This window comes from Acipenser ruthenus, chromosome 3 (assembly GCF_902713425.1).
Source record: "Acipenser ruthenus chromosome 3, fAciRut3.2 maternal haplotype, whole genome shotgun sequence".
NCBI lineage: Eukaryota > Metazoa > Chordata > Actinopteri > Acipenseriformes > Acipenseridae > Acipenser > Acipenser ruthenus.
In genome coordinates, this window is record NC_081191.1 from 5,337,145 (window position 1) to 5,362,635 (window position 25,491).

The 25,491-nt window shown below is 39.8% G+C and overlaps 2 protein-coding genes across 4 annotated transcripts in view; one reads left to right on the forward strand and one right to left on the reverse strand.

Moving 5' to 3' along the window:
- The window catches only part of LOC117394477 (TBC1 domain family member 5-like), a 169,162-nt gene extending 166,092 nt beyond the window's left edge, over positions 1–3,070 (forward strand). Inside the window, exon 22 of the mRNA XM_059010796.1 lies at positions 1,027–3,070. Within this exon, the coding sequence (XP_058866779.1) occupies positions 1,027–1,344 (318 nt within the window). The 3' untranslated portion in view covers positions 1,345–3,070. The remainder of the gene's footprint in view (positions 1–1,026) is intronic.
- A 1,979-nt stretch (positions 3,071–5,049) lies between these two features.
- Positions 5,050–25,491, reverse strand: part of LOC117394903 (inactive phospholipase C-like protein 2) — a 78,205-nt gene continuing 57,763 nt past the window's right edge. For all 3 annotated transcript variants that reach the window (XM_033993607.3, XM_033993606.3, XM_059010819.1), the window contains 2 exons: positions 20,466–20,575; positions 5,050–6,278 (listed from right to left, as the gene is read on the reverse strand). In XM_033993607.3, the coding sequence (XP_033849498.2) occupies positions 6,057–6,278; positions 20,466–20,575 (332 nt within the window). In that variant the 3' untranslated portion in view covers positions 5,050–6,056. The remainder of the gene's footprint in view (positions 6,279–20,465; positions 20,576–25,491) is intronic.

Consider the following 25,491-nt stretch of genomic DNA (forward strand, 5'->3'; position numbering starts at 1 on the left):
TCTTTTCTTCGGTGCAAGATCTAAATATGGGGGCAATTTCTGCTTCTTCAAGCCCTTCAAAATACTTTTTATATCCAATTATATTTAACTCTTTCAACACTGCAGACCTGGAAAGATTTCTAAGAAAGGATACTCTGCTCAAAACAGCCCTCCAGTACACTAATCTACTATACTAATGTGTATATCTGTGCATATTTCAATTCTATTTCAGCACAAGATAATTAAACTATTGAATTAGTTATCTTTGGGTAGGTTTTCTGTGAAGTTATGAAAGTGTTAAAAAAATGTTGTGGTTATGTGATAACATTATTTAATATGACTTGAACAGTCCCCTCCTACATTAATACATGTGCTGTTATACCCAAGCGTCTTATTCATATTTAGATCAGCTATAATCATTTCCTCTGTTCTTTTAATTGAAGTTCAATGCTGTTTAATAAGCGAAATCCTGTAGGGAAGTACTTTTTTATGAAGCCTGCAGGCCAACATTTGGATAAAAAACTATATATTTTATTTTAAATAACACTGGTATTTATTAACAAAAATGTTGTGAAGCAGTCTTGCATAGGGTGTTCAAATCCCACCTCTGCCACTGACTGACTCACTGTGTGACCCTGAGCAAGTCACTTAACCTCCTTGTGCTCCATCCTGCGGATGAGATGTTAAATTAATGTCCTATTATAAGTGACTCTATATAAATATATATTATTATTGTTATTACTGTTCTGTCACATCTAATTTATTTAATGCAAGTAGCAGGGCTTGAAAAACTTTTTTCATCCATTAACCATCTACTACAAAAATGTTCAAGAAAAATCTTGAAATTGAAAATAACTCTTTAGTCTTAATCGTACATGAGCTCTGGACAGTGTGTTTGCTCCAGAACCACAAACCTTCAAAGGTAACCGTTGGGGATAAAGACACTGGCCAGTCAGGTCAGCCCCTTCCTGGTACCACTTGACTCGGAATGACTTTGTTGTGGTCCGAGTGGTTTTCCAGTGTCTTACCTGTGTTCTCTTTCACTAGGCCAATTCTGAGACATCCCTGAACTCGGAGGGCAGAAATTCAGACGATTACATTCTGGTATCTCAAGAGGACGATGTGGAACAGGAGCAGCGTGAGAAGCCAGACTGTGCTGTCTGTAATCTGGAGGATCCACATTTCCCTAAGGGGCACAAGGTGGCCCTTAAACCTGATAAAGAGGTCCTTCGTACTGCTGTTTGCTCTGACCCGCTGATGGGAGCCCCTTCGGGCTCTTCCAGCACGTCCGGTTCCAGCCCTGAGGATGACAGCAGTAATAGCAAGGACTCTGACTTCACTATAGTCAACCCAGTAGACCTGTGAGCCTCTGTTAATAAAATACTTAAAAATCCACCCTATAACACTTGAGTGCAGGTACCCTCTGTAATCCACCCTATAACACTTGAGTGCAGGTACCCTCTGTAATCCACCCTATAACACTTGAGTGCAGGTACCCTCTGTAATCAGGACTTGTGTGTATTGGTCTCTTACCTCCCCGGACACATTGACCAAATGGCCTTTCTACACCTTGTGACCAAATCCTAGGGCAACCCTATTTAGGACCTGATTACTGCCCAGATTGTAAATAGCAGACATGTAATCGTTGATCCACAGGTTGCCTTCATAAACATGTTCTTCGTGCCCACTCCACTGTGCTGTGTACACTCAGTCCAGGGGGTTTGTGTTGTGGGCTGGGAATAGCTCATAGTTGTCTCGTGGCCAGTTGACACCTGCTTGCCTGATCTTGACCCATAACTTAACAAAACTACTAACTTAGAACTATAGTAATTCAATTATTATTATTATTTTTTTTTTATAGATGCTTGATTTCAGTCTATAAAAATATAAAAAATAAGAGAACATTTCGTTTCGAACCAGGATTACACCAGGTGATATCTGGAATACTAGGTGGTCAACCTGTTGATTTAGCAAAGAGCTTACTAACAGGATTGGCACATGCATAATGTAGCTTGTTCTCTGCATTTGAGTGGGGAGTGGGGAGGGGGTTACAGAGATAATAAATAAATGTATGTTTGTCTAAGCAAAATAAACTACTTTATCAGAACAAATAAATTACTACATACAGTACTTGAACCAACAGCCTTTCAAACTATATATATATATATATATATATATATATATATATATATATATATATAATATACATAGTGTGTGTGTGTGTGTGTGTGTGTAGTAATTATAATTTTTTTAAGACACAACAGGTTTTATATTGGCACTCCACCACAGCGGAAGAATATGTACCAGCTTTAACAGAAAGCCTTTCTTTCCAAGGGTACTTTTGGAGCCGCCTCACCAGCCTGATAATTCTACAGAGGACATTTGCAGTCTTGAAATGAATTGCATTTAATTTTTTTAAAATGCAGTCCCAAATAGATGACCGATAGTTTGAAAAAATAAATCCTAGTTTCTGTCATTATGGTTTTACTGCTTTTTAGAATGCAAGCTGTGCCTTACATTGATCCCATTTATTTCAACGTGATGCAGATAGTGTTAAATACATTAGTACAGAATGACCTAAGTGGTATGGTGGGATTTGTGGAAATCCTCTTTGAGCCTGTGATGCTGTTCAAAGATGAAAGAAAATGCCATTATATCTTGACCCCAGTGGTATCCTGCTTCTAAGGGGCTTGTCTGTGTTACTCTGCCAAGTGATAAAGAAACGGTAGTTAATTGCAACTGGAAATTGTTTTTACCAACCTTATCATTAGTTGTTTGTCCTGAAGCGTTTTGTTTAACAAACTAGATTAATTTAAAGGCTAAAACATGTTCTGTATATCCTCCATTAAAAAAAACCATTGACATGGCATGCTGCAGTTAATAAAATGCTTTGTATTATTACTGATTGAATGAATGTGAAGCCTAAGCGTATTCTGTCCCTGTACAGTATGTACAGTCTTATGCATGTACTGTCAGCTAAATTTAAAATGCAATGCAGAAATTCTTTGGCTAAGGGATTTCTTATGCAGTACAATTTTACTCATGAATGTATTGGAAATAACAATGGTCTAATTAAAGAAATGTGACTAACTATCCTGATCACCTGTGTTTTGTTCATTTTCTCAGCAGGGTTCGTGGTTTCCCTTTTTTTAAAATATTTTAACTTTGCACCCATTCCTAGAAACAACAGTGATTTAAAAGAATAAATATAATACAAAAAAAAAAAAACCTTAATAGTTCTTTTATACAGCTGCGGCTGCCTGTGTCAAAGCTTCAGATGTCTACCACTAGTGCTGCTGACCATCACGAAGACCTCGTATGGCTGCTATTGAGGTCATGTGACTTAAGTTAATGTGTTGAATTCAGCTGTATTCTTTGATTTTCTTCCTGAAGTACCTGTTCTGGTGTTATCCAGTAGAAATGAACCCTTTCAAGGCTCCCAGGTGGGCCAGTTGTGCAGGTGTTATTGGAGTGTAGACACATGTACACTGAAAGGGGAAAAGGCTCCATATTTGGCTTTCCACTGAGGCACTGGATTTGCAGTTATATGGTTAAGAAAATACAGACGCGTTGTATTACCGGTATATTACCAAGATTTGATAAGGGGGGGGGGGGGGGGTATTAATGGTTATTTTAATTAGATAATAATATCATCCACTTTGCCATGCTGTTGACAGCTATCCTTGTAGGGCAAATTTATTTTGGTCGTTACCAATATAAAGACGTACCTACATCCATCAGATCTGATTGATTTTGCTACAGTAAGTGCTTCTTAAGTGCAGATAAACTGAGGCATATCATTCAGAAAGTAAAAATATATAATAATCATTGAAAGAACCACAAGCCGTCATTGAAAACGCTGTGGTTCAGTTTCTATTTCAGCATTCAGAGGTTGCGCTTGGTAGATTGTACTCCATGCCTTTTAACTGCTGTTTATATGTAATATTGCTATCTGGACTCTGCTGCACCAGAGATGACTTACCTTAGTGAAGTGTGGGCAGCAGCAGCATGACTGATGGGAAACATTGTGCAGCCAAATAGAGATACACTCAGTACATTATGTTTCCATTACATTGCCTGGAAATTAAGACACCTTTTTCTTGTTCTCTAGAGTACAGTATACAGCACAGAAAACACAGACGAGAAGAACAGACACATACAAGTCAAAACTAAGCAGTCAACTAAATACACGCATGTCAAAACCAATACTCGGTACTTGCGCGCTGCAGTAACAAGACCCCCCACATTTGTATTGGATGTCTTCCTAATGCTGCAGGGTGTCCACAAAGTCCTGTTGCCCCCATGTTTTTTTTTCCTATAATGAATTTGTATTTTCTGTTGCAAAGGATCACGTTACAAAACAGTTTGTCACTCCATCCAGCGATATGAGACGACGGAGGAGCTGAAACAAGCTGTCAGAGGTGTATTCCACCTCGTCATGCCTTCCATGTTAATGAAGATGTCACATCAAACATGGCGACGGATCTTTATCTGTCATGAAAATGATGCCGCTCACGCCCATCCTCTGGACGTCTAAATACAGTTAATGCAATGAAGTACTTCTAAATACAATTAGCATCATTCTTCCACGTTTCAGTTGTTGGTCAGTGCACTGTAGAAAAATTAACAAAAGAAACAAAGGGGTTGATTTTAACAACCTCTACCACGCCGTGATTATCCTGGCTAGCTCAGAAATCAGACCTCTGAGTGTGTATTTTAACAAGGGGCCCTGGGTCCTGGAAACCAGAGCAGCAGACAGAGTACAATGAGGGTCTGAAAAGAAGACATACGAAATAGTGGTGAAACGGGGCACAAAACCACCCAGAACAACTGGTCATAAGGAGTTCAAAATCCATCAAAAAGTAATGCATTGAAACTCCCCCCCCCCCCAAAAAAAAAAGTGGTTTACAATGGCTGGAGTAAGACCAAAATGTTACCAGTGCTTTTTTTTGACAAGAATTACAATACACAATGTTGTTTTAGAGGTATGTAATTGAAAGTGATGAGAGAATTACAAAGTATATTTTGCACTAATACCAAATAGTAAAATAATTGACCACAACGGACACATTTCTTTGTGTGCAGACTTATTTGCATTTTATTATGTAAATCTGATCAAAACAAACGTATTTCCTACTGCAAATGACTCTGTAAATGTTCTACTTGTACTACATTTATCTTTACAGGGTTTTTATTTTTATAATTTGGTTGCTAAACGTGGGGCATTAAGCACTTCACAAAAATGAGTGGCAAAAATTACTACAGTTTGACCTCCTTAGTAAGAACTTAAAATCAGACAACTTTTAAAAATATTATGCAACTGTATCGGCAAGACGGTTTAGTTTAAATAAATGTTTTCTGCTCTGCTGTACAACACATCTTGTGATGGTTCTTGTGTAAGGGAGACACAGTGAATACGTTTAGGTACATGATTTCTCAACAAGGCATACCACAGACAAACAATATAAACATGGCTGTACCTGACATTGTTGGTAACAGCTTTGGCTTTGTCTAACACATCATACACTTAGACAAACGTGACATCTTTAAAATTATTATTATTAATATAATGATATATTCTTTTAAAAAGCAGCTTTTCTCACTAAACCTGAAATAAACAAAACAAAGAAAAAACAAGCTTGTAACTCACATGAGCTGGTAAAGTTAGAACTCCTTACATACACACACACACACACACACACACACATTTTGGCAGACAGAACATTGAGTAGTCCATTTCTATAAATAGCTTTTTTTCCGTTTTTTGTTTTGTTTTCTACACTGCATCCTGCTACATTCATAGCTCCAGCTTTTTGGTCAACATCTTCCATATTGTGCTTTAGGATTCCCCTAAAAAAAGCATTCTGGGCAACTGTTAGTCATCTTTTATTTTATTTTTTATTTTTTATAAATTATTATTTCCCCCCGATTTTCTCCCCATTTGGAATGCCCAATCGCTTTTCTCCTCACCACAGGAATTCCCCACATGGCTCAGGAGACCCAAAGGTTCAGTGGGCCTCCTGCGATACCACGACCAAGCCAGCTTCCTTTTTCACCCAGGAGCTCGTGAGCGGATGTCAGCGAGCTACCGACCTCTGGAGGACAGAGTCCTTGTCCCCATCTGCAGATTCCTCTCCAGTGATTTTTTCAGGAATGGCGCCTAGGCTGCGCCTTGCCTTGCATGACTCTGCCGAGCCGATGCTAAGCTTACTCAGGTCACAGGTCAGGGCCGCATAGTGGATCTGCTTCAGGTTTTCCAGGACCTCGTTTTTAGCGTGTTTAAGTAGATCTGCCTGCCCCTGCAGAGAGGAAAAAAAGAACATGAAATGTTTAGAAATAATTGCTGGTTGACAAACTGGCTTCTTTGCTACTGTAAGTGCAGCCATAAGGTAGTTGGTTGATCCTCCAAAGTCTAACATTATATGTGTATAATTTTGTTCTAAAATAGCTGAAAAGCGAATCAAAATTCAGATTCAATCTAAATCCAAGGTGGATGTGTGTTCTGAGAAGCTGTGTGAATTCTCAGTGATTTGTGATTTTAATAAAAAAAATATGCATGTTTGCAACTAAATTACCTTCTAGGTACTGCTGGTTGTAACCTTGTTTTTCAGCTTGGAGAATCCGCATTGAATGAATGATTGCAATTGAAGATGATTTAATGACTGTGATGGGCGCTCAGGGCCAGAGTGAAAGATAAATTTGGCCGGAGGCCTCGTCCGTGGGTGCCTGACGGCTACCTGCACGAGGCCGGCTGGAAAAACATGAATAGTTACATGCATCCCAGTGTCGCAGATAGGAAGTGGATATGGGCCACATCCCCCCGGGACAAGGCGACACGCTGCGAGGTGGTGGCCGAAACAAAAGAAGCGACATGGAAGAATAACACACAGTGCTTTTATGTGCTTGCTGATGACGTGTTGGTTAGGGGCAGATTCTCCTTGCAGAAAAGCAACCAAGTCAACAATTCGGCTCGGAGAATCTGCAATGAATGAATGATTGCAATTGCACATGATTTAATGACTGTGAAGGGCGCTCAGGGCTCGATGACTGTGATGGGCGCTAGTTCTGACCACGCACCCCGCAGAGCTAAATACGAACCGTTCAGCACTCAGGTAAGGAAAAACACGCACCCTGCAGAACTAAATACAAACCGCTCAGCACTCAGGTAAGGAAAAACACGCACCCTGCAGAACTAAATACAAACTGCTCGGCACTCAGGTAAGGAAAAACACGCACCCCGCAGAGCTAAATACAAACCGCTCAGCACTCAGGTAAGGAAAAACACGCACCCCGCAGAGCTAAATACGAACCGCTCAGCACTCAGGTAAGGAAAAACACGCACTCCGCAGAGCTAAATACAAACCGCTCAGCACTCAGGTAAGGAAAAACACGCACTCCGCAGAGCTAAATACAAACCGCTCGGCACTCAGGTAAGGAAAAACACGCACCCCGCAGAGCTAAATACGAACCGCTCAGCACTCAGGTAAGGAAAAACCCCCTACTCACATATGTTTTATTTTTTAGGGGGAAACCTCAGGTAATCCGTGGCTGAGGGCAGCCCTTCCTCCAGGCTCTAAACGGTCAGCTCCCGTTTCAGCTTCCCAGCGGTTGACTGAGCAGCCGAAACAAAAAGAAACAGCATGAAAGAATAGCACACAGAGCTTTTGTGCGCTTGCTGATGATGTATTGGTTAGGGGCAGATTCTCCTTGCAGAAAAGCAACCAAGTTTACAATTCTTAATTCTTTTGTTTTCCTTAATTCTTCAGTCTTTCTTAATGCTGACTCTGGAATTACTTTTTTTTTTTTAACATATAGCCTACAGTTGGAACGTTCCAATATTAAAATAAAATACATTTCAAGGACTGTATTATTTTAATTTTACTTTCTCCATTATGTAAACATGGATTTTTACTGCAGATGACATATATGTATTTACTTATACACTTAAAAAAGAAAACTCATGTGACTTGATGCTGGCCTGCACTGTCAGGTTCTAGACAGACAAGGGTTACAGATCATGCTGGATTCCAGAATAGACAGGTTCTGGATTGTAAAGGGATTCACACCAATCATTTCAATAGGGAATTGGTTTGTATTCCAAAATCATGCCGATACAGAATGCCTTGGATTAGACTGTGTATTATTTGGGTATTTTTTCTTTAAACAATTAACACACCAAAAAAAGTTTTAGAAAGTTTTGTCTAGTTTACACTTGGATAGTCAGCACTTATATCTGACATACTTTTTGGTATGATATAATGCCTATTTTATATTTCACTTATATGTTGTGTCATTGTTTTTTAAATATGACTTCAGCATTCTACATATTTAGCAGGTCCTTCTAAAGGACCTGATATCTAGAATTGTGTGAAACACATAGAAGGAAACTACCTACGTAGAAGCCTGCTAACTGTGTTTTCAATTATGTATGAGATGGAGACTCTATATATATATATATATATATATATATATATATATATATATATATATATAGGTAGTGGACAAAAAAATGGAAACACATGGGTAAATGAGGGACACCAAGTATATTGAAAGCAAGGGCTTCCACACAGGTGTGGCTCATGCGTTAATTAAGCAAATAACATCCCAGCATGCTTGGGGTCATGTATAAAAATGCTGGACAGGCCTGGTTGCCTATAATTATGGCTAGCATGGCTGCAAGAGGAGACCTCAGTGACTTTGAAAGAGGGGTGATTGTTGGGGTGCGTTTGGCAGGAGCTTCAGTGACCAAGACAGCTCAACTAACTGATGTTTCACGTGCAATGGTGTCTAAGGTGATGTCGGCATGGAACTCCAAGGGAAAGACATCATCAGCAAAGGGCAACAGTGGGCGGAAGCGCATACTCCAGGATCGTGATATCTGTGCATTAATTTGAAGTGCAAGGCAAAACAGGCGAGCAACTGCAGATCAATTGACTGCAAATTTCAACCCGGGGCGCAAGCAGCCAGTTTCATCAAAAACGGTCCGCCGAGAACTCCACAGAGTGGGATACCATAGTGGCTCAACGTCCTATTAAGTGACTTTACATTGGTGTTTACATTTTTTTGTCCACTACCCATATATATATATATATATATATATATATATATATATATATATATAAGTTAAATGGAAACTAGTAAATCAGGCAGATTGGAATGTGAGCTGCTGAATTGAATAAAACAATGTATCACCATTTTATAGACAGTCCTAAAATAGAGAATTTAGATTCAATCCATGAAACTCTGTGCTGAATCAAACTAACAGAGGGAGGCTGTGAAGAAAGGAATAATATAATTTAATCTGCAGGATAATATTGTTTTTAATGGCAGCACTAAGTTACAGAACTCATGAATAAAGTAATAAAACCCGTCTTCCACCTCTCTAACAAACCAAATGAGCAAGATGGGCCGAATGGCCTCCTCTCATTTGTAAACTTTCTTTGTTCTTATGTTAGGTTGTACGTTATACATTCAGAATGTGTTGTAAAATGGAACGACGATGGCAGGAATTTAAATTGCATGTTCATTACATCGCATGGAAACGCCACCTGGTTAAATATAGGAAGGCTCTGGCGTTGGCTTGATCATCATATTATTCTAATTTAATTGAAACAAATAAAAATAATCCTAGATTCCTTTTAGCTACCTTAGATAAATTAATTAATCCTTCCCCTAATAGTTCTACCCTTGACATTGGCTCCTCTCACAGCTGCAATGACTTCTTACATTTCTTTAAAAATAAAATACTAGACATCAGAAATGAGATTCCACAGACACCTTCGATTAAGGAGGACTCCAGCACAATTTTACCAACTACACCTATTAAGGCTATTATGGGGGCTTTTTCTTTGATTGCCTTAGTGGAACTGACAGCGCTAGTTCAACATATGAGAGCTACTACATGCTCTCTTGATCCTATTCCTACAAAACTATTAAATATGTTCTTGGTGTTACTAATACCCACATCTTAAAACTTATAAACGGTTCACTTTCTTCTGATATAGTTCCCTCAGCACTTATGGTAGCTGTGGTAAAGCCTATGCTTAAGAAACACAATTTGGACCCTAAAGTCCTCAATAACTATAGGCCAATCTCCAATCTGTCATTCTTAGAAAAGGTTCTAGGGAGAGTTGTTGCAATTCAATTATAAATATTTCTAACGCTTAATGGTATATTCAAAAAGTTTCAGTCTGGTTTTTGTGCTGCACATAACACCGAGACGGCCCTTGTCAGAGTTTTGAATGATCTGCTGATAAGCTCTGACTCAGGCTTTCCATCAGTTTTAATTCTTCTAGATCTAAATGCTGCCTTTGATACTGTAGACCATTCCATCCTACCGAATTGTCTTGAAAGCACAGTGGGACTGTCTGGCCTTGTCCTATCCTGGTTCAAATCTTACCTTTCTGATAGGTTTCAGTTTGTCTCTGTTGGGAGGTAAAATCGGCATTATCGGAAGTTGCCTGTGGTGTTCCACAGGGCTCCATTCTAGGTCCCTTGGTGTTTTCATTATATATGCCACCATTAGGTGACATTATCCGCAGACACAGAGTGAACTTCCATTGCTGTGCTGATGATACCCAGTGAAATTTGTCATTTAAAGCCAAGAATTTCTGCTGCCTGATGCCTTACAGACATCAAGCATTAGATGTCACAGAATTTTCTAATGTTGAATTCAGATAAAACAGAAGTTATGCTAGTGGGCTCACAGAACCAACTAAAAGGAAATGTTAGATTACATGAGCTCGACCCTTAAAACTTAAACTAGAAATTAAGAGTTTGGGGGTCATCTTTGATCCTGATCTATCATTTCAGACTCATATTAGGGAAGTTACTAAAGTATCTAAACTCTCCAGTAATGTTGTTGAAGCTGACACCCTGGGATCCTTCAAGAAGCTGCTTGATGAGATTCTGGGATCAATAAGCTACTAACAACCAAACGAGCTAGATGGGCTGAATGGCCTCCTCTCGTTTGTAAACTTTCTTATGTTCTTATGTTCTTATCTTTTTACCATTTGAGAAATATAGCCAAACTTAGACCAATTATTTTTGTATCTGATGCCAAGAGACTAATGCATGCCTTTGTTTCATCTAGAATTGATCATTGTAATGCACTTTTTTCTGGTGTCCCAAAACGTGTGGTATCCCCACTTGCAGCTTGTTCAGAATACCGCCGCTAGAATTCTGACTAAAACCAGGAAAAGTGAACATATTACCCCTGTTTTGGCCTCTTTACACTGGCTCCCTGTGCAGTATAGAATTGACTTTAAGATTTTGCTGTTAACTTACAAGGCCCTGAATGGATTAGCACCTAGTTATTTGAGGTAGTTACTGACCCTGTATCTTCCAAACCGCACTGGATGCAGGGCTGCTGGTTATTCATAGGGTCAACAAAAGCAACACTGGAGGTAGATCTTTTTCTTGTACTCCTAAATTATGGAATACTCTGCCTTTGTTTGTCAGGTAAGCTGGGACCGTTACAGTTTTCAAGTCAAGACTAAAAACACACTTTTATAAAATGGCTTTCTTATCTTAGTGGGTTTTAATGTAACTGTAAAATTGCTGATTTTGTATTATGTGTATACTGCTATTTAAATCTGTTATTTCAATGGTCTGATTGTGGCAGTTGTATGTGTGACGTGCTGCAAATGTATTGTAGCTTGTTCTTTTTTCTGCTATGTACTGTACAGTGTGTATAACTATGCAGTGAAGGAAAGTCATACATTCACAATGTGTGTTTAACTACATAGTGAAGGAAAGCGTTGACAGAGTTTGTAAATTAAACAATATTATTCAATGATCATGGCATGGCAAAGGTCACATCCACTCACTTCTATGAAAATGCCAACTACAACAAAAACGTAAAAAGAAAATGTAGCGCAGATGACTCATTTCTTGCAGATTTTTAAAAGGTCGCCGCCATTCATTTGTCCATGTATTGTGTATTTCAGGTTCTCTTTGCATTGACCAGGTTTGACTGGACCTGGAAGAGTCTGACTTCTTGTTACTACTACCTCAAAACACACTCTAAAAACATGAATAATTCAGAATTTCTATACTACAAGGATCCAAAAGTCATCAAAGAGCCAAATCCAACACTGGCTGTTAATGGGCCTGACATGATGTGCAGCTACTTTGGATTTGGGAACGTATTTCAAGGTCCACTGTCATTGTATGTTTAAAGTCTGTTTCCAATGACCAGTGCACAGTAACTGCCACATCACTCCTTAAGTGAAAGCCAAGACTGTTAAGTGATTCCATACAGAATCATATTTACAGGGCAAATTTAGTGAGCATTACTAACAATTAAAACAAGCTGTGAATCCATTCAATATAGAAGAAAGTTATCCAGAGAAATGAATTTAAATGAGGCGTCTGCTACCCGTGTAGCTATTCAAAATTCCAATTAGGGTCTATTCCACTGTCTCCAATTCAAGCACATTGTTCAAATGTATTTCCAAAATTTCAGGGCACAGCGCCAGTCAATGTCTGATATGAAATCTTTCACCTTCACATTCAAATAAGCATTTCCCCAACTGCTTTTTATGTCATATCTGTGTCTTAGTACAGCTGCTGTGAAAACTGGTCCGGTCTTGTCATCAACCAGCATAAACCACATACATCTTAAAGGTTATACAAAATATGTGGCAGGTCTTGTACGCCTGTGAATCCAGCTTATTGCAGTGCTTCCTTTATCATGGCTCTTAAGATTATCAAAATGCAATATTGTACTCCCTGAAGGAAGTCACTGGTTAGATTTGATTCTAAAATGTTTTTTTAATTAACAAGCAACAAGCTGTTCATCTGTGGAAGAAAATAAAATAACGTTTATTATAACTGACCATGACAGCCTCTTTGGAAATGATATTTGAAAGCCAGTGAATCAGACAGCATATCCCACCATAATATCCTGTCACGAGTGACCCTAAAACCTTTCCTCCCTTGTACAAGACACCAGCACCTTTTTGAGTGAACAACTTATGAGCAGGATTTGAACTAAGAAACTAAGCATGCAATGATCTCATGTTAAAAACTTGTCTGTGTGCCTCTGTTAATGGAATGAATATTCCTCTTTGGAACTGACCAGACTTTTAAAAGGGCCACATGGATTCTATCACCCACAGAGCACTGGGAACAAAATCTCTCTTTATGACAAACAATAGTGGACAGGGTGCCACTGTAAGTGTTATGAGTCGCTGCTGTATCTGAAGGCTGGCCTAGGCTAACAATGTTAATATCATCAAGCTTATTTTTACAAACAAAAATATTAAATTGATACAAGCGTTGGCACAATCATCCCCTCTGGTCTCTGAAACTGGGTTTGCAGGTTGGCTGCTTATTGGTGAAACTGAATGACATGTTGGTTGTAACCTTTAGATACTGTACCAAGCATGAAGCATAGCTCCCCCTTAATTACCACACAGGCACAGCACTTTAAAGAAGGGCAGGATCAAGTGGATTTTCTTCACGAATAATAGCGTTACAAATGATAGCGTGCCGCCTCTATCAAATGATAGCGTGCCGCCTCTATCGAATGATAGCGTGCCGCCTCTATCGAATGATAGCGTGCCGCCTCTATCGAATGATAGCGTGCCGCCTCTATCGAATGATAGCGTGCCGCCTCTATCGAATGATAGCGTGCCGCCTCTATCGAATGATAGCGTGCCGCCTCTATCGAATGATAGCGTGCCGCCTCTATCAAATGATAGCGTGCCGCCTCTATCAAATGATAGCGTGCCGCCTCTATCAAATGATAGCGTGCCGCCTCTATCAAATGATAGCGTGCCGCCTCTATCAAATGATAGCGTGCCGCCTCTATCAAATGATAGCGTGCCGCCTCTATCAAATGATAGCGTGCCGCCTCTATCAAATGATAGCGTGCCGCCTCTATCAAATGATAGCGTGCCGCCTCTATCAAATGATAGCGTGCCGCCTCTATCAAATGATAGCGTGCCGCCTCTATCAAATGATAGCGTGCCGCCTCTATCAAATGATAGCGTGCCGCCTCTATCAAATGATAGCGTGCCGCCTCTATCAAATGATAGCGTGCCGCCTCTATCAAATGATAGCGTGCCGCCTCTATCAAATGATAGCGTGCCGCCTCTATCAAATGATAGCGTGCCGCCTCTATCAAATGATAGCGTGCCGCCTCTATCAAATGATAGCGTGCCGCCTCTATCAAATGATAGCGTGCCGCCTCTATCAAATGATAGCGTGCCGCCTCTATCAAATGATAGCGTGCCGCCTCTATCAAATGATAGCGTGCCGCCTCTATCAAATGATAGCGTGCTGCCTCTATCAAATGATAGCATGCTGCCTAAAGTTCTTTGCTGTAAACAAAGCCAATCAGCAGCTTCTTTTACAAAGTGCTGCTCGACCTCACTAGACATTCACAAGATTGACTCATTCCTTATGTAAAGTCAGCTGATTTGAATATGAAAACCCTGAGGAAGTTGCCATTAGGCTGGTCTCAAGTTTAACTAAAATAAAAAAGATCAAAAGGTATAGATCAAGGGTCCTGGAACTGGATACCACTTTAGATATGTAATGACTACATGATTTTCAAACAAAGAAAACAGGAGCCATGCTGCAGCAGGGGGCCAGTTAGGACAGTTCAGGGTGCAGACACAGGGACCGGTGACTGAAGACCAAAGGGTATATCGGAAAAAAGATGTAATTAGACATTCCATGCTCTTCCAATCTGTGGGGCTTATAAACTTCAATCTAACCAAAATAAATAGTACAGAAAGCATAGCCAACATTATAATGGCTGTTGAGTACAGTACAGTAGATGTCACAATACATTGTGAAGTAAGGTTCCCAGAAAATGCTGTCACATTACAAGTAATTTTGCAGCCCATATACCAGAAACTAATTGAAGATATCAAATATGTGGCAATGTTGCCTCGCTCATGTCATTAATTAAGCCAGAGATGTTATTTTGTTTAAGCTCATACCATGATCAGTATTTTGTTCAACACATGTACAGTACATTCCCATGGCTCTCCCTTGGGAATCTGAAATATAATCCAGACAAACATTTTTCGAAATGCATAAAACAGTAGATTTCAAATCCGTTCAAGCGAATGGTATTTTGGGAAAAGAAAATCCTTAAATTAACTTTTGCACTGGAGCCCTCATGAACTTACAGCAAACAAAATGGAAACAAACCAACTGTAGATGCCCCTTGTTGGAGCTTATCTATCAGGAAAAAAAAAATACTCATGGAACTCATTCTCTTTAATAGTACCAGAGAATTTACGTACTGGATTTTTATTTACATTTTCTTTCAAAAGCACCCAGGCACTGATACTATAAAAATATACCCCAATTGTATGTTTCTCTCAACTGAGCCCGGAGTGCCACAGCTAAAAAACTGCCTCTGCCTCTACAGTCGCTGCACTAATAGAAGAAATGTCATAGTGCATTAAAAATCAGTAAAAGAGCTAAAGCGCCGATCAAGCAGAGATCTACTGGTGATGCGTATCTGACAGGGAAATAACACTATGCATACTTCTTATACATTCAATTAGGTCAAGCTAGAAGAGATTTCTATTCTGGTCAATATGATACCAAAATTAATTCTGAAAGTAGACACAACCTAACAAAACAACAAACTCCAAGACAATAGAAATTCATCTTGACATGTTTAATAAGGATGAACTACTAGAGAAACAGGATGACACAGCTGCTTTTGTTTTTTTTACACTTAGCAAACTTACCAATTGTATTTGTTATCAGAACCATATTAAACTTTGGCAGGCGCGGCTCTTACTGTAACTGCAAAGCTCTCAACAGCATGGTGCTGTACCTGCTTGGTTTAGCAAACCTAACCGTCTGCTCAAATTGGGATTCTAGTAATCAAATTGCTTGTGCAGCATGTTTAACTATACATAACACAGGGGACCCCCTCCTGCTAAGCTACACAATACAGGTCTGGCCTTTACATTATGGAATAATGTAATAATGTGTATAGGACAAAAAAAGATGAACAGGGCATACAGTTGAACAACGTTTCCATTATAAAGCAGGGCAGCAGTAATTGTAAGTCTCTGAAGGCCAATTTGACTTTCTGAATGATGATGTATTCTCCCCTACAGTAGATTGTATGTCTGTTTTTTCCACAGCTGATGGCAATCTTCAAGTCATAATCAAATAACTTTGGTTTTAGAGATCTTCATCCTGAAATGCACAGTAAATGAGTACCATAGCAAGTAAAATATGTGCTGTGTTTTGTGTGGCTCATAATTAAGGCTACGATTTTGTCACGGAGGTCACAAAAATCATGGATTTGAATAAAGCCTGTGAAATCTTGGAAATGGATTCAGAAACACATTTAATTCGGCATTTCCTTTTTTCCTCTAAAAAACGCAATATGTCATGCACTTACAAATCTGCGAGTATCTGTAAATTGTTTGGTTATGTATGCACGCAGCATTTACGTGTAGCTATGTAGATCAGTGAATGAGATAGCTGAGCAAGCATACATGTAACTGGGTTACAGCTAAAATATATTAATTGTGAGCGAGCTGTTTTCTGTAACGAGAAAAGAACAACTGCATTGGAGCACAGACGTTTACCGATTTACAAAGGCTTCTTTACAACACGCCGTTTCAGAATCGTGGAGAACTCTAAAGCCTGGTTCATACTCCTGTCGCAGATGAATGCAATACATCAGGCGCAGACAGCTATAAAAACTGTGCAGCTTCACTATTAGCTATACGAAGGACACATCGTGTTGTAGCCCTTTTACTGCGCAAAATCGTCACAGCTGTTGTTTATACTTTAAATTTGATAAATTTGATAAATTGGCATTTAAGTAGATGTTCTGAGTTTGTATCTCTTATACAAGAGCGACATCGTTGGTACATCCATCCTCTCAACCAAAAGAAAACCTGAAAGGGAGAATGTCAAACACTAATTAGAAAGATATTTTAGGAATGTTAGAATGACAGGTGAAAGGTTTGACGATCTGTTAAGGCTGTACGCCTTTCCAAAAAAGATTGGAGATAAAGTCATTCCAACTTGTCGCACACAGTCAGTGACCCTTAAACGACCAGAAATTATGTCGGAGTCTGAAGTATGTACTGTATTTTGTACTCTAAAGTAACATTTAAACATGTTCATTAATATCAACAAAATGAGAATACGTTAAAAAATGATGTAAAGCTGGTACATTTGTATCTCAGAGAAACTGGAGAGGACGGGAAATTAAAACAAGGTAAAGGCAATCATCTAAATAAAGCTGAAGCACTAAGCACTAACTGAGGCAGTGTAGAGTAGTGGTTAGGGCTCTGGACTCTTGACCGGAGGGTCGTGGGTTCAATTCCAGGTGGGGGTGACACTGCTGCTGTACCCTTGAGCAAGGTACTTAACCTAGATTGCTCCAGTAAAAACCCAACTGTATAAATGGGTAATTGTATGTAAAAATAATGTGACAATTTTAAGTCGCCCTGGATAAGTGCATCTGTTAAGAAATAAATAATAATAATAACGGATAACGACATAGAACGTCTGTACAGCACTAAAACACTACATTTAAAAAAAAAATAAACAATTGTACTGCTGTCTTCTTTAATATTAGCATCATAAGGGTATCCATGTATTATAAAATAATAGATATGCCGATTATAACGCGCCTCAGATATAATTCTCCTACAGCATGGCCCCCTAATTCCCTATACTAATGCAATATTTCTACAGTAAATACAGTATATACATTCCCTCTTCCCCTCTCCCGACGCGCTCTCCGTCTCGCACTTGGTTTGCTTGTCTGTCGCTTCCAACTGACCTCCCAACTGTCATTTAGCCAGGCTATTTATAGTTTAAAAACTGCTAATTAAAATGATCCACGAGTGGGAATGTCACCTTTTTTTTTTTTTTTTTTTGTAAAAAAAATATATAGCGTTGATTACATGGTGCTTCATGCATGGTTAATTCATGGAAAGTTACATGTTTGCTTCACTATATGTGCATTATAGAGAGGGAGTTATTATATTTTGTATTTTAGTCCGATGTGTGTTGTTATGTGTCCCGCGGCACCCCCCACCCCGTCCCCCGTTTATATCGCTCTTCGGTTATAACGCTTATATTGTGTGTCCCCCGAGACCCGCGTCATAGCGAGGGAGCACTGTGTGTGTGTATATGTGTGTGTGTGTGTGTGTGTGTGTGTGTGTGTGTGTGTGTGTGTGTGTGTGTGTATATATATATATATATATATATATATATATATATATATATATATATATACACATACATACAGTGCCTTGCAAAAGTATTGAGACCCCTGACCAATTCTCTCATATTACTGAATTACAAATGGTACATTGAAATTTCGTTCTGTTTGATATTTTAAAACACTGAAACTCAAAATCAATTATTGTAAGGTGACATTGGTTTTATGTTGGGAAATATTTTTAAGAAAAATAAAAAACTGAAATATCTTGCTTGCATAAGTATTCAACCCCCACACATTAATATTTGGTAGAGCCACCTTTCGCTGCAATAACAGCTTTAAGTCTTTTGGGATAAGTATGTACCAGCTTTGCACACAGTGTCGGAGTGATTTTGGCCCATTCTTCTTGGCAGATTTGCTCCAGGTTGTTCAGGTTGGTTGGACGACGCTTGTGGACCGCAATTTTCAAATAGTGCCACAATAGGATTGAGATCAGGACTTTGACTGGGCCACTGTAGGACATTCACCTTTTTGTTCTTGAGCCACTCCAATGTTGCTTTGGCCTTGTGCTTGGGATCATTGTCCTGCTGAAAGGTGAATTTCCTCCCAAGCTTCAGTTTTTTAGCAGACTGAAGCAGGTTCTCTTGCAGTATTTCCCTGTATTTTGCTCCATCCATTCTTCCTTCAATTTTAACAAGATGCCCAGTCCCTGCTGATGAGAAGCATCCCCACAGCATGATGCTGCCACCACCATACTTCACTGTAGGGATGGTGTGTCTTGAGGCATGGGCAGTGTTAGGTTTGCGCCACACATAGCGCTTTGAGTTTTGGCCAAAAAGCTCTATCTTGGTCTCATCTGACCACAAAACCATTTCCCACATTGCAGCTGGGTCACTCTCATGCTTTCTGGCAAACTCCAGACGTGCTTTCGGATGGTACTTTTTGAGTAACGGCTTCTTTCTTGCCACCCTCCCATACAGGCCAGTGTTATGCAGAGCTCTTGATATGGTTGACTGGTGCACCATTACTCCACGCCCAGTCACTGAACCCTGTAGCTCCTTCAAAGTGATTGTTGGCCTCTCTGTGGCTTCTCTCACAAGTCTCCTTCTTGTTTGAGCGCTGAGTTTTGAGGGACGGCCTTTTCTTGGCAGTGCCTGGGTGGTGAGATGCAGCTTCCACTTCCTGATTATTGATCCAACTGTGCTCACTGGGATATCCAAACACTTGGATATTATTTTGTACCCTTTCCCTAATCTATGCATTTGTATTACTTTATCTCTAACTTCTGTAGAATGCTCTTTGGTCTTCATTTTCCTTCAGATTTCACAGCCTGACCAATGATCCTTCAACAGTGGGGTTTTTATCCAGAAAATGTGACAGCAACTTTAATGGTTCACAGGTGGAGGCCAATGGTAAGGTAAATGTGTCCTCGTTAGGGCAATTTCTTTCATCGTTGTAAACTGGGAGCTTCCACAGCACAGGGGTTGAATACTTATGCAAGCAAGATATTTCAGTTTTTTATTTTTCTTAAAAATATTTCCAACATAAAACCAATGTCGCCTTACAATAATTGATTTTGAGTTTCAGTGTTTTAAAATAAAATATCAAACAGAACGAAATTTCAATGTACCATTTGTAATTCAGTAATATGAGAGAATTGGTCAGGGGTCTGAATACTTTTGCAAGGCACTGTATATATATATATATATATATATATATATATTATGAATCAGTCCTTAGAAATTCTGGCATGTGATTGGTTAAAACCTCATCACATGAAAAATAGATCCAACTACTGTCCCTGTGACATTGCTTACTCCCTCAAATTACGTCCTTGTGCTGAGCGTCCTCTGCACACAATAAAGCAAAAAGGCAGACAAACCTGCATCTCGACCTCCTAAACAGCAATTCTGTGGCGTAAAATGAATTACAAAATATACTACAAAACAAAGATGCTGCAAACACAAAAGTTGTCATAAAAACGTTGCTTTCAATTCAAACAAATCTAACTCGACGATGTAAATAAATACGACGTTTACAAACTCAACAGACTTTTTTATGCCAAAAACACTTTAATAACTCTGCACTATGGACTTCAAAAACATTACTTTCTTGACTGATTTATAAAACAAATATGGATTGCAGACCACGGCTCATAGTGGGAAACTAAAGGCCCCTGTGGCTTCGGGCATTCTAGTCCCCTGTTGGTGACTATAGTTCTTCTCTCGGGGGCCATAGTTTCCCACTATTAGCCTCCTCTCCAGTCCATATTTACTATATACTGTATATATAAAAAGCACAAGTAAGACTGTACCTTCAGAATAGTGATGTTCCAGGTAAAACTCTCCACGGCCTTGTGCAGTTTCCTTCCTTTCAGACCTTCTTTCACTGCTATACCATGCAGGTTCTCATGGAATTCCATGGCTGAAAACAACAACAAGAGTCTTTTTAACTTTGCACAATTACAACCTTATCTCGTTTGTGATGCTTGTGTACCCAAACTGTACCACGGTGTCTCACGCAGGATAACATGATTTGGAATTCCAATTCAAGTTATTTTGCCTTAGTTTATGCCAAGTTGGCTAAAAAGACCACATTTAACTTTGACTCATTTGATGAAAGTCTTGTGTACAGGTTTATAGTCTGGCTACTGTGGAAAACAAGGTTGCTGTGGATAATTATTTACTTCTTGCCCAGGACCTCATCATCTGTCAGTACATTTGCAAGCAGATTCTTGTTTCACTGAATTGTCATTTTTGAAATTTTAAGCGTGATTTGATCAATTCCGGAACTCAGTTGATAACTTCAGTACCTAAGAGGTTCTGCTTTAATACACAGCCCTGCAAGGTTCACCTAGTCTGCTTCTAGTTTAAAGTGTGATAGTTCTAGTATTGCCATCTCTCACAATGGGAGTTAAGTTCCAGCTGGAGAAGACAGGTGCTGTCAAAACTGTCCGTTCTTGAGTTTCAGCATTCCTCAATGTTGCAGAGTCAATACATTACCATACACATGTAGGATTAGTAATGCTGAACCAAGTTTGACAGTGGCTATCAAAAGCACAACTTATAATACCGGAAAGGGATTTGATATCCACTTCTGTTTTAAAATAAAAAGGGAAATGAGAAAAAGTGATTGTGCAATAAAAGAAATTTGAGCAGCTCCCACAGACTGACATTCAACAAGGATCTTGTGATATCTTATTTTAAGAATAGCTCTGCATGGCAGAATCATTCTTTTAAATAATGCCATGCACTCTGCACTCCTCATCTGTTTCTGAAATTCCTCTAATTACAATTTCCTCATGTAAGCAAAATCTTAAGATATTTTGTATTTTGTGATTATTAGCGTTTAGTAAATAGTGTTGTTTTTAAATGATAAACAGTATGCTTAGCAATCAAGTGTATTTGCAGTGCAGTACAATGAAAAAAAAAAAGATCCAGTTACTAACTTTCCATGGAAATGTAGCCACATCAGTGATATAAATAAAAAGACATCACTGTGTTGGCATTCCCTTACCCAAGTCGAGCGTTCACACAAGCATCCTATATAAAGCAAACATCCACAATATTTACACTCTCTGCTATTGCCTGAACAGCTGGAATCTCCTTTTTTAACAATACTGTATTGCCTTTTTCTCAATAAACTGCAAGACCTACAGTGTGCCTGAAGCTCCTACAACCTCACCATTATGTTGTATGAAAATGAAAAGCAAACAAAACACACACAAAACCAAGTGGTTTCCATTGCCATGATCCCTCAGGTTCGAAAGGCTCTGTCGTGATCCCTTTCACTGTGTGAAAGGGTTATGATGGTATTACATCAGCATAGATGGTGTAATTTTGTGCTGCTTGAACAGGTCTTTTTAAGGATTTTTGGAGACGTCTGTTGGCGGCATTTGTGTGTAAAAGTGGTTTTAGTCATACTGTAATTCTTTCCTATGTTTAAAGGCACATAAGCTTGTGAGTTCTGGGTTTGATGTATCCATTGGCCACAATCTGGCACTAGGGCCTCTCACAAGCAGGCTTCCTTTTGGATTTTTCAAGATTGCTTGACAGACTGCGTTGTTCTGCCAACTGACTTCACACGCATACAAAATCTGCCTTGTTGTTACAATTTAGCAACTGGTTTTCAAACAAACAACAGACTAGAAATACTTATCGGCATACAGTTCTTAAAACACCTACTTGGGAGATATCTTTTCATTTGGTGGTTTTGCTTTAGAAACATCACTTGGAACAGGATTATCGAATCAGTGCTTACCAGTGTGTTAAAATGCATTGTCCTACTTACTTATTCACTTAATTAACTGTCACTGGTGAGAATATTTTGGTTCAGGATATGCAAATATTTCAAATACAACACAACAGCTGCGTCACAATATCTTTACTGTGCAAGAGAATAGGTCACCTGATCGTACTGCAGCTAGACTATGAGTGAATTGAAACAAAAACATTTCTGTTGTTTTGAATATCACCATATTTGATATTGAAGTATGCAAAAACAAGCAGAGATCAAAAAGATGTTCAACAGACGAAGGTCAGTGATGCTACCGTGAGTGTAAATTATTATTTATTTCTTAGCAGACGCCCTTATCCAGGACGACTTACAATTGTTACAAGATATCACATTATTTTTATATACAATTACCCATTTATACAGTTGGGTTTTTTACTGTAGCAAAGTAGGTAAAGTACCTTGCTCAAGGGTACAGCAGCAGTGTCCCCCACTGGGGATTGAACCCACAACCCTCCGGTCAAGAGTCCAGAGCCCTAACCGCTACTCCACACTGCTGCACACTAAATGAGGTAGGAATATCTTCTGGAACAATTTGATCCATTCTGGGTATTGCTGTGAGATTTAAAACAGCAGTTTACAGAGACAGTGACACTAAGCTCACAGTATATATCCAGAGACTGATTGGTACACAAACCCTAGATATTTGATCAGCCCTGGTGGACAAGCACAAAATCAAGAAGGCATCTGAAGCACAAAAGGCTACACATTATTTGAAATATCCTATTTAAAACTCAGCTGTGTTTCTCTTAACTTTGGCTTTGATAACATTCTCATTGGTGTCTTCCTTCTTCCTTTTAAGAGGCTTTTTTATGTGCTCAAGATTTAGTTTTTTATTTAAATGCTGCAAGTGAGGGCTGAAAGCTACAGGTTTAGGTGAAACAAGGTTTTGAGCAGACACTGAAAACAGGGAGCAGTATGTGTGCTTGAGCAAGCATAGCAAATCATGCAGTACTGTATGTAATCACACTAAACAAACGAACAAAGGTAAAAATAAATACATAAACATCACATAAATGAAATGAAAAGCTAGATGGCGACTGTCACATCACTCTGTGTTGAGAATGCACATGGTGCCTTATTAGTCCAAACAGCTCTCACTGCCAGGGATGAACACATATTTCTGGAATGTTTTCACCAGAGACAATACAAATAATATGCCGTCATCGGTGGCTCAGTTAAGTCTCTAGTGTGCTGGCCTCATGCACTTCAATGAAATAAGGTCAAGTCTAAAAAAAAAGGACCATAACTTGCAATGTAAATTTCAAAACATTTCTGTGCTTCAATATGTTATATAGCGGACAGTGCAGTCAAATCAGGTTGTTGCTGGATATTAATATGCACCATTTAAACTTGTTTGAGAAAGTTGCAAGTTAATGTTTTCTCTTCTCCCATCTCTTGGTCAAAGTGAGACAGATGCAGCTTTGTGAAGCTGGGTCGTAAACATTCCTTTGCGTAATCACGAACCGAGATCTCTGCAAACAGGCAAATCTGGACATTGACGAGAAGCAGAGATCTTCCCCCCTCAAGAAAGTGGAGAGGGGGGACAGCGGTCAAGCACTCTTGACAAGACAAAGGAACTTTGGTCGAACTGTCAATCAGGAGCTGTTGGCCAGTCCAAGGAGTGGCCCAGAGATAAACCAACCAGTGTTTAAACACGTTGCGTGACTTTAAACACCACCCCTGAATTCAACTATCCAATCAAGATGGGTCCAGTTTTAATTCAAGACTGGACAAGCAAGAAGTCATGGTCTGAAATGGGGTCTGAAATCTGCTCCGAAGTGGGCGTTGAATCAGGTCTGAAAATGACTAAAATCATGTTCTGAGAAGGCTAAGAGGAGGCTGAAATCAGCTCCGAAGAGGGCCCTGCTCCATTCCCTGCAAGAGACTGAACCAGGAAACAGGATACTGCATTGATCCGAAATAGGGTCTTTGTTTTATTTTGCTGCTGGAAATCACGGAACGAACTGAAGCAAGGAGCCAGTAGCTGTGCCTCTGAAAGGTCCCGTAGCCTGTTAGAGCTGCAACACTTTTACAAACTACGTAATTTTTCAATTGCAACGCATTCTTTGAACTGTACGTTACGTCTGATCAGCGGACCTATTTCCAGTTGGAAACCTTCCGACAAGTCAAAGATATTAGAAATCAACAGCTGCCTCCCTTTGAAAAGAACTATTGTTTTGCCTAGAGCCGACGGAATATAATGCCTAATTCCCATGGACAGAGAGATGGGAGAAACTGCAGTGTTCTCATCACCAAAGGTAGACTGACTTCTTTGGAATCAATGAGCTGTATACTATTCACGCATATCTCTAACCAATCGCCTCTCCAGCGAGAGAGGGAGAAGCCCTGCTGTCTCCAGAGCAAGAGGGAGAAGCCCCGCTGTCCACAGCGACCGAAGGAGAGCCGCACCAGTCCCAGATGATGGAGGGACACTACCTGCTGCTCTCGCTCCACTGCCAAGGGGAGACTACCGCTCCTCCCGCCTCCGCCACCAGAGGGACACGACTGGGTGGAACTATTGCCATCCCCAGAGCTTGGAGGAGAGGAGCAGGAGCTGCCTCTGCCTCCACTAGATGAAGGACCAGGACGTGATGCTGGCATTCCTCAGCAGCCACTGAATAGGCTGCTGAGGGGAGCATGGTTGAAAACAGCCCAGCCGCAAGTGCTGCAAAGGGGGCCAGCACCGCCGCAGCCACTGCCAGAGTGGCCAACCCCAACCCCTGTCTGTTCCTGATTCCCTCATCAGGGGGAGAACTGGAGCTCCCCCTTGTTTAGTTGGCATGGATGGGGTCAAATCCCCATCCCTATAACCTTGTGGGTTCTGTTATTGTTTGTTTTGTGAACCTTTTGTTTGGCCCGTGTGCCCTTTTCTTTATGTTTAAAAAGTGTGGGTTATTATGTTATTTAATAAATATACTGCTGAGGCAGTTTCAGCCCTCTGTCTGCTGTGTACTGCTTCCTGGTTCTGACGTCACCACACACGCTGCTCAAGCCATCCTTCTGACAGGGACTTACATTTCAGTGGCTTTACATTTTTGACCTAA